Below are 13838 nucleotides of genomic sequence, written 5' to 3' on the forward strand. Positions count from 1 at the left end.
AAACAAACTAATGGTTGGCTAGTTAACACCGTAAACTTGGTCCTGTAAAATATCAACAGAATATCGAAAGTTCAGTTTTAAGACAAACATGTAATTTTATTTAAAAACACCTTTTATTAGGGAAATCAAATGATGCTTCCTAGCTATGATTAGGGTTAGGGTTAGGGTTAGGGTGATATTCACACTCTTGCAAAAATTAAATAAGTTTCTTCTGTTGCATAAAATGGGTAGCTCTTAAATTTCGCTTAAGCCAAAAACACTTATACCTACACAAATTAAAGGAGACCCAATTGCACAGTGGCAGCTCTGAGTCACTTTGGATTTGCTGTCAATAAACAAAGGACTCGACGTAAAGCAATCTGCAAGTCATGAGGCATTAAGCAACGTGGGTTTCAGGGGAATTCCGTGCTAAAGATTAAGAAAATTCTCTTCTACCTCACCGCACTTTTTTGACACGGACTAGTAGCGCAATGTAGTACTAAGTAGTCATCAAAGCAATTTCCCAAGTGTTTTAAGAAATGCCACAAAATTTGTCGATAAATAGGATGTCTAATATAGGGATAAAGGCAAAAAATTAATTACCTTGTCAACTTGCAGGTTGCATTGTAGCAAATTTTATAGATTACACGGACACTTAGGGCTTTGCCTTTGTACTCCAGCTCCCCTTTAGTCCTGCCGTGCAAATATAGTATACTTCTCACAGTAAGGATCTGCGCATGAAGATGTCAATTTAATGAACATACAGAAAATAGATCCGGGCAGCACTGGGGTGAGGACAAAGCGGCAAGTAGATATAGTCGCAAAACCCCGTCCCACAAAACTTTTAAACGCCGCCCCTTATCTAATGACTCACTTTTACCTCAGTAATCCTATAACAGGCAACAGACAATTGAGATTGCCAGATCATTCACCTTTCTTCCGAAATAGTTCCACACAAGGACAAAATACCAGATCCAGTGAAGTTGCCAATAGAGATCAGTGGTGATATGGTAAAATATTTTCTCAGTTGCATGTAAATGCGGTGACTGGCACAGCATTGATTAAATTTTGGAGACCGACGCGAGCAGTTGTTTAGGGTGGGCCCTGGTGGTGACGCTCTGAAGAGGAAAGGGCTATAAATTTCTTTGTTTTGATTACGCGAACACTTAAGGCCGTACTAGTGTATAATCACTTCCAGGTATGGCGTCCAGACCATGCCGACAGCTTCAGACCTTTTAAATAGTGGTGACTTTTTTCCTGCATACTTCTATGACTTCTCCCGACTTTATAAAAGTCTCAGAGCGCTACACCATAATTCATGTAAGTTTCGATTGCTAGTTCTTCTTAATCCGTAAGTACCATGATGAATTTGGTTTCGAAGCATTAATGAAATGAAACTGTTCATCCGATGCGAGTCAACTAGACTAAGAGTAAAGTAGTGCCAAAGTCCTGTCCAAGGCTAAGAATTCTTGAAGCTCACATATGGTAATGTTCTTTCCTTATCAGTGTGTTTGATGTGTGCATGGAGATTCTGGACAAAAAGGGATTAAGCGTTTGACATTTTTAATCCCTTATTCCTTTGTTCCTGATTTTTATTAATTATTAATCGCCTAGGTGACGTTCTGTAAGTTAAATTTAAAGCTAAATTTATTTCTACATCCAAATGTAGGCAAGATTTACATGGAAAAGCCTTGATTGACACATTCATAAGAAGTAGAAGTGAATAAAGTACAAACTTACACTTCAAACGGCATGCCCACAGAAGATCATAAATATGCTTAGGATGGAATGCCGATCTGTAATAAACAGAAGATATATACATTGTCTGGACCTCGCAAAGGTTATTTGATGCAAAACCGAATTAAGCATCAGTAAGGAGATTAGAACTAATAAACCTATATTTTTTCTAACTGCTTCTAACCGGTTACATAGTTCAAACTTTTACATTGGTTCAGACTTCACACGGAAGCGGCAATGAGTCAAAACGACTACTAATTGCAGTCGAAACATATTGGTACAAAGATAAAAGCAACAGCATCTCATTCACTTTGACTATAATGGTGCAGTTCTTTTGTCCGTCCTATCTCTGTCCGTTAACAAAACACTCCACATCGAAGCATGAAAGGCGTAGAGCCAAAAATTGGGCCGATGACCCTATAAACCTCGTCGGCTTTACGACTTTGCTTTCAAGCGGATGGATGCTCCAGTTAAAAGGCAAGTAGGAGTTCTTTTTTTCTTACTCCCAGAAATGAGCCCTTGATTCGATTGTACAGACCGAAAAACAAAAGCGCCATACATTAAGTGTGTAATGCAACGAATCTTGTGTGAATGAATTCCGTAGATTTAATGGATATATTTGGAATATAGGAATTAACTAATCATGCATCCAATGTGGCATGGTCTAGGCTAAAATTGAGGTAAACGTAGCAGCCACTTACAAACCAGTTGATAACGCATTAGCATATACCAAAAAATGGATTAAATGACCAAAGATACTGCTTTTGTTGATAGAATAAAACTTGCAGGTATTCTGAAAAATAAACCTTTAGTTGTTGAAAGGCGTTACCTCATCTCAGGGAACTGCACTTCCTAAAATTGAAGTCGGGATTGAAATTAAGTTATGCTTGATATCAGATTTATTTTATATTTTCCTGCCATTGCATTAAGGAATCTCGACTAACTCCACAAAGCGGTCAGTAAAAACGCTAAATTAAGGCAGATTTGACAGTTTTAATTAAAAAGGGGATGTTTAAAACGCTAGAGTTGATGGGAATTACTCCTGCACTGGAATATCATTTCATTTTACGGACTACATTTGTGTCAAACGTTATCACTGAGGAGAAGTAAATCCTTCAAAGGCTCCTCTTTTTAAAAAAAGTAAAGTCGAATAAATCACCCAACGCTGATAGCATTTTTAAGCACTTGTGATTGTATTGACATGCTTGTGTGACAGATCTATAACCTTTCCAATTAGAAGTAAACCAACTTATTACTGACACAACAAGATAATAAAAAAATTTCAATTTTCAGCTGCGAAAGCTGCTTTAAAATGTTCGTTGTTATTTTGAATTGAGTCAATCCAAAATAAACGTTGGTAGCATTTATTTTGATAACTAACTTGTAGGCTATTGCGATTGAATGTAACTCACTCAAAAACCAACAAAAATAATTAGGAAGTGTAAGCATGTTTTGGGTAAGCACGTGTAGATTCCATGAGGAATACTGCAGATGGTATCAGCTAACAAAAAAAAGGACCAAATGCAGTAGACGAGGCCTATTTGAATGCAACATGAATGCCAGATCTATTTCGTAACCTTCTGTGAATATCCGGAGCAGATCTCATTAATAATATCGCAGTCAAAAAGGAATCCTAGCACTAATAAAGTATGTGATAAAAAGGGCGTGTAAACTTGTGGTTCACACAAACCCACACGCTGGTGAGTAGGGCTTTTAGCACCACTATTTGTTCCTACAAACATTCAGTCACACAGTCCGTAAGAACCAATCCACTTGACGATGGTATAAGAAACCCCCTCTCTGGTCACCTACGATGGCACAAATTAACACGCCATTTAGCCGAACGACTCATCTGGCATGAGGGCTCCTAAGGGACTGAAGTTATGGCCACCTTCAAAAATCCATTTCAGAAGGAAATACCTATGTTGAGAGAGAGACCATCTTGAACACGATCCGGATGACGATAGTGCAGCAGCAAAAAGTATGCAATATGCAACAAGTTTATCGACTGCGTTATATTGCAACCACTATTTGGTGAAAATCAAATAATGCACGGTCAAAGTTATTAGGATTCTGCGAGACACGACATAGAAGTAGCTATATGGCCTGAGACGAAACATAAAAACACCGTTGGCAGACAGCTTATTAGATCTAATTAGTTACTCTATGAGATATAAAGACTTACCCAGGGAAACTACATGCGGAGGTTATTGAGGCGATCACGGTAGAAGAAAAGACTCATCCGCTCAAATACATTTAAAAGACCTGAAATTGTTGCTTAATTAGAGATGTGATATAAAAAGCAGAACTCAGAAAAATGAATAGCTTCCGACCTCCCGTTAGCACAACGGCAGCTAATTTGTAAAAATAGTCATGCAGAATAGTACTTTTATATATGTAAGGCCACGTAGATCTGCGAACGAATGAAATGAATTGGCTCAAGGCCCATCAATATATGAGGCATCAAATTGAATGAGGAGTAACTCTAAATTACTTTTCATAGTGGGAAAACTGGCCAGTAATCTGAAAGCCGATTGCTTTCAAAATATTGCCAAGCAGCCAACTTTTCTTTCAAACAAGAACAGGTTCCTTTTCTGATAGTTAACCAGCATGCATGTGGGATTGCAAGTAAATGTAATAATGACTTTCCAAAATGCAAATGGAATTGTGGAGAATCTTGGATTATTCCAGGGGATTGAAAGGCGTGTATTTAATAATTCATTCTGTGCCAACTGAAGAGGGAGGTAGGACCACCAGGACGCCATTTGTTCGGTAAGTCATCTTGCAGTGTCGTGCATATGGTGCTTGAAATTCTGAAGCAAAGTGGACCATATTGTTTTTCATTTTATTAGTAAGAAATAAGTTACAATTTCCTTTACATTGGATATATAACGCACAGATTGTTTGTTCAATTTAAATAGGCAAAATGATGTACAAAGTAAATGGGGAAAGTGGTAAAAAGATATTTCTATGTTTTTATTTTTCGCTGCAAACTGGCTTAGGCTATTGAGGTTATTGACTTGATTTTAACCCCCTTACACGCAGACTAAAGAGATTTGCCGTTGTATTTGTTTCAAATGGCCTGTTGTATAAACGAATTTGTGTGGAGCAATTTATAGAGGGTTGATAAAACAGAACAAAAGTGGCTTGGGGTTCGGTAGAGCTGGTATAAAATTTAAGCTTGCAAGAAAGGCAAATGACCATTGCAAATATCCCTTTGCATGGATTGCGGGAATGAATAAGTCCCTCTTCCACCTTGTATAGACTCTCCTAGACAGCAATTTAAGTGTGGCATCACTTTTAGGGAACCTTTTTTATGAACTGCATTTGGAATATGAAATGGACACAAGGTGGAGCGTTGTCAAGCCTTAAGCGTTGAACAGCTGGTGATTCTGCATAGTGCTGTTGGCAAAAAAGTTTCAACTCTGGCTGCATTGATGCCGATGAGATGCATCAGTGGCGTTAGTGATGGAAAATCACTAAGTCACCAGCCCTGACTAGTGAGTGGTTCTTCTGGCAGAAAATATGTGGTGGAGACAGACGATGTGTGCCAATTACTAGAAGTGCAGCAAAATGGTAACATTTGATATGGGGATAAGTCGATTTGATTTGATATTTCAGCTTCTCTCGACAGTATTTCAAGCTGTTCTCTCGGTTGTAAGTGTCCAGACCAACAAATCAGGAGCAGCACTTATTCTATCTCCCATATTCCAAGCGAGAGCCTTCGTGTGCAGAGGAAGGAAAAAAGTAAGTGAATCAGAAGTGCACCGATAAATTATTGCTAACATAAGTGAAATGTTCAAGGAGTTTCTTTACCAATCTGACCTAATGTGGTTGAATGTTTACCAATGGACAATTCCGGGTTTGTCATGTTTTTTGTCCAAAGAATTTCACTAGGTTCTGGGCTTCGCTTTAAATTCGTGTGAGACGGAGGCCGCTGTTAAAAGTCACTACTTCAAAGATAGCAGAAATTTTTCTCTTTTTATGGTACATATCGACCTCTTTTTGATTCATAATTTTCGAGGACTTATAAAAACCGATTGCACTGCCATTCTTAACCGTCGAAAAAGGAGCTTATCAAAATACCATCATGGACTTAGTGCTACAGCGGACAGCAATAGATAGGAGGTAGTTCTGTAAAAAAATTACAGTTTACTAAGTGCTGCTTCCTAAATATATCTCCTTTCAGGCCGCTTTCAGTCTACCACACAATACTTTGAAATTTTGAATGAACAAAATCTATTCTTGTGCTCTTTACGTATGACGGTAAAAAGGTAAAAATGAATGGTATTCAATTTTATTATTCTTTTAAAAATAATTCGCCTTATTTGGCGCTAAGGTGGTCGCGGCCATAAACTAGAATTTCGGCCAAGCATTACAAGATCTGAAGAAGCACAATGAGATATTCAAATAAAATATTAGGAGGGAATAGGCGCCAGGAATCTAATTTTACTCGCTCTCAATCACTTAAACGGGTTTTTGTCAGAGGGCAAACCTAGAAACGGAGTATAAATTAATGGCTACCGTTAATGCTTCCTAGAGATGAGAAAGGGAGCAAAAGTCACAGAAATAACCGCAATTTATCTGTACCTAAAGTCTAATTTGCTCCACTATCCAGAAAAATTGAAAGGAAATTCGAAGAAACTGACATGTACTAGCAAAGGGAAGACTGTAATATTGCTCCAATCAAGAACAGGTGGCTAATGCTTGTAGAAGGATGAATAGCCTGGCAAAGCAACAATTTATTTTAATACTCAATTTTGACATTAGTTTAATTTTGTGGCAAGAATTTCCAAAACCTCTTTTAATATACTGTGTATGTCTGATTGGCTGACAGTTTATAGGCGGCTGATAAGCTACCTTTTCCCTCGTCATACATCCCGTTGTTCGGCTTGTTTAACGGTCGTACAAAAGGTATAGGTTAAGACAGAATGACAGCCATGAGGCTGCTTTGTATCTGCAGCAGGAAGTTTCTTCTTTTTGCTGTAAGTGTTTGATTTGACATGTTGTTAGGTCTGTCTAAGCATGGAATTTTTCAGCATTGATTCAAACGCAAAAGGGATGACACATTTAATTGACTGCTACTCGGAGGTAATCACAAGACATCTTGAAAGAATTTTCTTACCCAATGCAGGCAAAATTTTACATGATTAGGCGAATGTGTTATTTAAAAATGCTTTATTTTCAAGAAAAATAATTTGTACCTATCGTTCTTAATAAAAACATGGATAAAATGTGCGTTTTTTTATTTTGCATGTTTAAATCAAATTGGTGTTTGGAATTCAATCTAAAAAGAGCTCATTAAATAATGGCACTGCTAAAAATTATTCATTTAGGGGCCTGTTTTATGAAATTAGCACCTCGATAGGCTACCTAAATGTTTTTGAATATTCGTAATCGTCCATCGGAAAAATTAAATTTTAGTCGAATTAACCTAAGATAACTTCGATGCATTTAGTTGATAAATGACAAATTTGAAAGATTAGTGTAAGTGATAACCCTTAACTCTGTTTGAAGTCTACTTACCGCTTTCTGAAAAGAGCCCAGCTTCCAAGCATGGTGCTAATCATTTACCCAAGCCCAGAAATTCCTGCCACGTCTGTAGAGTGCCAGTGCTAATGATGGACATTTCAGCGCAAACTGTCGGGTGATTCACTTCGTTTCCTTTCACATGCTTTTGAATGTGGCAGTAAAACTCCAAAATTACAGACAATTCTCGAAATAATAGTTGATAAAATGCTAGAGCTACTTGTGAAGGACATGAACGTTACGAATTTATTTTTTTCACAAAGTGTACCCAGTGAAGATGGCTTTCCAAATGTTACGAAAGGAGAGTTGAGAAATCTAGTATTTTCAAGGCAGATCAAAAGTGTTTTATTGCAAGATTTGAAAGACACCGTTTTGACTCACACAAACGTAGATAAATCGTATACAATTATATTTAAAGTTGGTTTATAAATATTGAAATTTTTAAGACATAGCTGTGGAAAGGTAAAAAGTAAGGTAGGGCTAAATTGCCTGTTCAGCTAATAGTTTTACAATTCGAAACAAATTCTATAGTTACTGTGAAATTCAAATATTCCAGTCAGAGAAAGGAAAAAATATCAGAAATGTGTGTTTACATTGCCTAGCTATTTTAAAGGTTATCCAGTGCAAAATTCGTGTTCAGTACCAGCAGGGTGATCAAAACTGATGAACCAGTGGTTCCACAGTGTTACTTTAACCAATTACGCATGATTTTGTTCGGCCATTCCACGGAAAAGACAATGCATTAATGCTACCACCAATTGCAATAGACACTAACAAAAGGATAGCATATCGCTGAATTTCATTAAACTGAGGCGGTGATTTGATAAGTTCCCTCTTTCTTTGTTATCAAAACACTTCGTGGTTAAGAATGAAAGGCGTGGAGGCAAGAAGTGGAAACGACAGCCTTCAAAACATTGTCTGAATTTAGCTCTCACTTTCGTTTGGATGACTACGCGCCTTGACGGAATAAAAACGTGTTCGTTGTGTTTAATTTGTCCCAAAAGTAAGCGCTTAATTCAATTTTGCAGACCAAAAGCGAGTGAGTTTTAAAATTCGTGGTCTAAAAAACGTATCTATTGAGAATAGTTAAGAAAATTAGTAAATCTATTCGCATTTTACAGCCCTTATGTACACATTCAGAATGCAGGAAGTAGCATTTTAGCCGGCAAATGTGAGATAGTTTAGGCTAAAATGGGGGAAAATTAATGTCTGCTTATAATAACAGATGTGGTTTAATTATCATCTACATTAAATGGACTACATAGCTACACATGCTGCTCTTGTTGATTATAAGAAAGCTTGCTGACATTTTGGAAGAAAGTCCTCAGTTAAGGAAGGGTGTCATCTTATCGGAGGGGAATGCTTTTCTTACTAATGACGTCTACACTCCATTTCTTTACGAGGATTTTCGCTGGTAAGTTCATTTTAGTTTCTTATAGTTACTTGAAGGAAGCGGTTAGAAACAATGCACAATCAGAGCAAAGTTTGCAGCTAAAAGTAAAAATTGAAATAATTTAGGAAGTTGAACTGACAGTAATTGCTCTTGTATCAAAATACAATCTCATTTTAAAGGCTATAAAAGTGTCAAACGATATGGCGGGAGTGAATACTTTGAAAACTCCTCCTTGAAGCAAGAGAGCAAATTCAAAAATCTTATGTTCCTTATTTCATCAAATAGAGAAACTGTCAAAACATTTAACGTTGTTGACGTTTTTAAACATTTTCCGGCCTGCTAATTTTGTTATGTGATAGTTGGCTTACATGTCTACCTCTCACCTGTCCAACTTAAGCATCAAATCCACTCACCAGCGATACGATGCCTTAAGCACCAAAAATCAAGCCTGTAATCAATTGTTTTTTTCTGAATGGTACTGCGCTCCAGACCAATTGCTTGAAGATGTGTGTGCTCAAAGTGACTTTCAACAAAAGAAATAATGTGGTGCAGTGCGAAAACTTAAACAAATTCATGGCCACCCTTCCGGTGGAATCTGGAACAAGGTGAATATCATTACTTTTCTTTAACGCATTGTTAAACTGCCATTTTTAATAGACGACAAATACTAGATATTCACTCAGCTATTTTTGGTTCCACGTGAATTAAAGATGAATAGTATATTTCCTTGTCTCTGCTTTCTTCCACTTTTCATAAGACTTGGTAAAGTATTTAGGGTTTTTCATGAAGCCGTTATTTGGGTCTCGACAAATAATCAGTTGTATGGTAGAGTCGAGGCGTGTCCTCTCCCTCCTCTGCAAAAATAAAAAAGATTTCCCAGCCAAGGGGCTGCCCTAGCCCTCACACCTCACCTAAAAAGCCCATTTATACAAAACCTATTGCGCTAATCTGTAGCATAAATTAAATCACGGTATTTTCATACACCCTGCTGTGCAATTTTCTTAAGTTTCAGCTTTTAAAGTTGTTCTTAAATATTCTTCGATATTTTTAAATGTGCCAACCCAAGCTTAAATTTAATGTCAGTTATTTAAAATTAATTTAATCGGTTGAAAACAAATCAATAAGTACAGCTATATTTGGAATGAGAATCTCCATTTGTCGTATAAAATGAAAACGCTCGGCAAAAGTAGTGAAAGGTGTCTGAATTTACTAAGCAGAGTCCATTTGAATACTACGTGAATATCAAATCCGTTCCACATACTTGTGTTCCCCACACGACCTACCGCCTATTCAAAGTCCACTCTCAACAACAATCAAATCTGAAAAAAAGTTAGGAAGCTGGCGGTTTGCATATAGACACTTCAGTTCTGAAAGGTTGGTAGCATTCTTTTGCCAAAATACCAATCAGAACACCACAGAGTATAAAATATAATGCCTTAATGATAGCAAATGCCACTGCGTACACATTGAGCGCAATTTCGACACCATTAGAGACGAAGTGGCCTTTTATAGTAGTCCACGAATACCTTGTATGAGAAAAAAGCTAAATGAGACAAGAAAATAATTTCGTTGTTTTCCTGTTGTGCCTGTCATAACGCTGTGGAACTATGAACGTGAGAAAATAAACTCACACATTTCAGAGAGCAGTCTTTTTATAGCTTTTGGTAAAATGGAAATCCCGTCACATTACCGACTGGATGCAGAAGTTCACTTTTCCACCCCTGAAGTAAATGTATTACCTCAGACCTAATTGGTAAAAGCGATTTGGACTTGCTTTCTCCGCAAAATATGACCAGCGAAAGATGGCTAATACCCCATTACGTCGTAAATAGACGAAGGTTGGGATTAAATAATCACTTCCGAATTAAGAATCCTACAAATCAACTAAAAGCCACGGCTCAAAAATAAGGCCTTACGACTTCAAAAGCAATTCCGAAATATTTGTTTGCGCTCATTCACAGTAATCAAGTGTTAAGCAGCCACAATGTCTGCGGTTTTTTGCGAAATTCCGCAAACAGATGTAAGGCTTATATAATTGTGGATAAATTTGACTTACTTTGATTATAGAAGTTAATTTTGATCCTAAAATTTTTCTTCTTCCTCTCTTGTCTAACCAGGTTATTTATGATTATGGTGTCAAGGTCGGTGACTTCCCGGTGGGTTCGTAAATGTCCTTCCAGTGTAAAGCATAGTAGACGCGCAGAAAAAAACCCGGGGAAAACATGTGAAGCGCACTTTACTGTTAAATTGTTCTTTGATTAATCTGTTGTTTCTAATCTATAGGGAAAATGCGTCAGTTAAAGCGAAGGATGGCGTAGTTTCGTGCCCTTTGCTTAATTTTTTGTAAGGTAAATGGCAAAATACAGGACTGTTATGATTGGTTTAATCCTGTATGAAAAGTGTTTACGCTAAAACAAACTAAGAATAGACAAATGAATTTAATTAAAGGACATATTTATGTACTATGTGAATGCTAGATCTGTTTTGCACACTTTTGTAAGTGGTGGAGCATTCCCATCGGAAAATACCTCATATACACAAGAATTTCTAACACTATCGAAATTAAAAATGAAGGGCGTGTAAACTTGTGGCTTACGTGAAAGCACTTCCATTGTTAAAGGCTGGTGGCTTTTATTTTGCAAGATATTAATCACAACAACCCAGGGCATATAAGGTAATGTCTCGATGACTCTAAGTGCCTTTGTTCATATGGGGTGTGCAAAATACACACGTTTTGACATAAAACAGCCTTTTGTGATAGTATATGAATGACTTGCTGTGGAACAAGTCAAATGCAGTAAGAAAATAATCTCGTTTTCCCGTTAATTATGTCTGTCATAATGCTCTAGAAACCTAGGTGTAAGAATGTGATATCACTTTCAATGCGGGCATAATATTATCAAGTTGTGGCTTTAAATTAAAATCCCTGCTTTATCGTTAAGTAAAAATAATGGCCACTTTCCTGTCGGTCATTCAAATAATTGCATTATATGTGACTCATTCATTTAATGAGAATCGGTCTTTCACTAGCCTTAAAACGCAGAAATCTCCAATTTTCGATCACATGAAAAGTGAGAGCGCTAAAAACTTGGTAAACAAATATAAATACACAACTAAATGTTTAGAGATTAAGGTCTACTAATGAGTTATTAGTGTCAGAATATTCGTTAACGCCCGGTTACAGCAACCAGATGCAATGTAGTCATAATATGTGATTTCTCCAGACTCCATCAGGAAAAGTAAGATTTATGCAATGTTTCATAAATGCGGGCCTACTTTAATAAGAAAAATTGATGTTAGCTTTGAATTTCCCCTTATCATCATCCCTGATTTACCAGGTTATTTGCAATAAAATTATCTAAGTCGGCAATTTCTTAGTGGGTCCGTAAATGACCTTCCTAAGTAAAAAATTAGACATGCAAGAAAGAAACTGAAATAGATATATGTCGCTTATTTTAGCGGTAATATAGTTTTAATTTTATTCAGCGAGAAGTGTGTGCCTAAAGAAATTAAGGAGTGTAAAATTTCTTGCTCAGCGCAAAGACTCAAGCATAAATATGGCCTAGAATTAAAAAAATTTGGTTTTATTCTGCTGAATACACACCATTGGAGAATAAATCACGCCAATTCGCCGACTATTATTAAAGTGTCAATGCCAAGCGCTTCTGTGCACGTTCATCCCAACTTCATGGGGGGAGAATATTTGACAGTAAATTGGTAGTATTGAAAAGATCTCTTGATGAGTAGGCGCATTTGCATAAAGTTTAGCAAAAGTGCTTTATGTAGAATGTGGAATAAAGAGAAGACAAGCCAAAACTAGAGAAATGAAAGAAATGGAATCGGTATGATTGCAGTACTTTAACTCTTTGTTTAGTATTTTTAGTAGATTACGCGAGCACTTATGTAGTCGCCTTTGCAATTGGAAAAATAAGTCATTAAACCAGCTTTATTTGCTTCAAAAGCACACCTCTTTGCATAAAACGAATCAATATTATAAATTTTGCTTAACAATCCCCTTGAGACAGGATGAGGAATATCTTTCCGGTATTTTCACACCACAGAAATTGAGTAAATCCATAATGCAACCGCAGTCAGAAACACACAGAGCTGCACAAAAGAGGCGAAGGCTCATTCTGGTAAAAGCTAATGTGATGCAGTGTGGAATATACAAAGTGCGCTATTATGTCAGTGACCAACGCAGTCAGAGGGAGCACTCTTTGGGTTAAGGCACATGATTAAATTACCTTTTGAGCAACTTTTCCCATCGACTATTAATATAATCGCCCTCAGCCGCATTGTACTTGTGCTGACACTTAGACCAACAACTGTAAGTGGTAACAAGTAATTGTAGAAGCAATTCCACATGCCTCACAAGAGAACTCGTTGTGCCAAGGCAATAAATGCAATGTTTTAGATAAAAACAAGGGTAAAATATCAAACAGTATCATTAACTTGCAAATTTCATTATAGTAAATTTCACAGATCAGGCGACTTCTTATGGCTTGATCATTATGCTATTGCTATCTTTGACTCTATTCGACAACATTAACGTTTTCTTTTTTACACATATGAGTTCTTCTGACTTCCGAGAACACTTGCCACGCTGATTTGGTGGCAGAGACAAGCAAGCCGATCCATGATATCTGAATGTTGCATTATCGCGCAAAGGAAGAAAGCCATGTCTTTTGATAACCGCCACCGTTTAGTGTTTTGGGACTGTTATTAACAACTGTTGTGGCCATTAATCATCTGGAAGAGTTTATTGCGGAGTGGTTCATGAAGATAGATAGAGCGCAGATAGAAGTGGCTGAGCAGAACTGAAGTGAGGAATAAGTGACAAGCATAAATGGCGGCAAAATAGCTTATCTAGCGAAACTTCTCTAAGCAATGTCCCCTACTAAACGGCTCTTCTTTTACTCCACTGTCCCTCTACCAAACAATGGACACATAAGCCGGCCAGATCATTTCCCTTTCCTTCCAAAAAAATGTCTAGAGCTAAAAAATACATTAGAATTAGTAGAAATGCCAAGAGAAAATCATTGGTAATGCTGTCCTCTCAGCTGCATTTCAATTTGATGACTGCCGCTGATAACTCTTAGCTGTGTTTCATGCGCCACTGAATAAGCTGTAAAATGACGACAGGAGAGGCTGTTCAAAAAGTGCGCAGGAGATAACGCTCAAAAAAAATACTTTACGGTAA

General features: G+C 37.2%; 1 protein-coding gene across 1 annotated transcript; it reads left to right on the forward strand. All coding sequences in view use genetic code 11, as the record gives it.

The window, feature by feature from the left end:
• Nucleotides 1-11095: 11095 nt before the first annotated feature.
• EGR_07870 (hypothetical protein) lies at nt 11096-13187 on the forward strand (the record flags this gene model as incomplete). Its single annotated transcript, XM_024497119.1, has 5 exons — nt 11096-11217; nt 11259-11312; nt 12125-12355; nt 12522-12822; nt 13053-13187. The coding sequence occupies 5 exons, from the start codon at nt 11096-11098 to the stop codon at nt 13185-13187; spliced, it is 843 nt and encodes a 280-aa protein (XP_024348456.1).
• Nucleotides 13188-13838: the final 651 nt, after the last annotated feature.

This window comes from Echinococcus granulosus, assembly GCF_000524195.1.
Source record: "Echinococcus granulosus chromosome Unknown EG_S00089, whole genome shotgun sequence".
Classification (NCBI taxonomy): Eukaryota; Metazoa; Platyhelminthes; class Cestoda; order Cyclophyllidea; family Taeniidae; genus Echinococcus; species Echinococcus granulosus.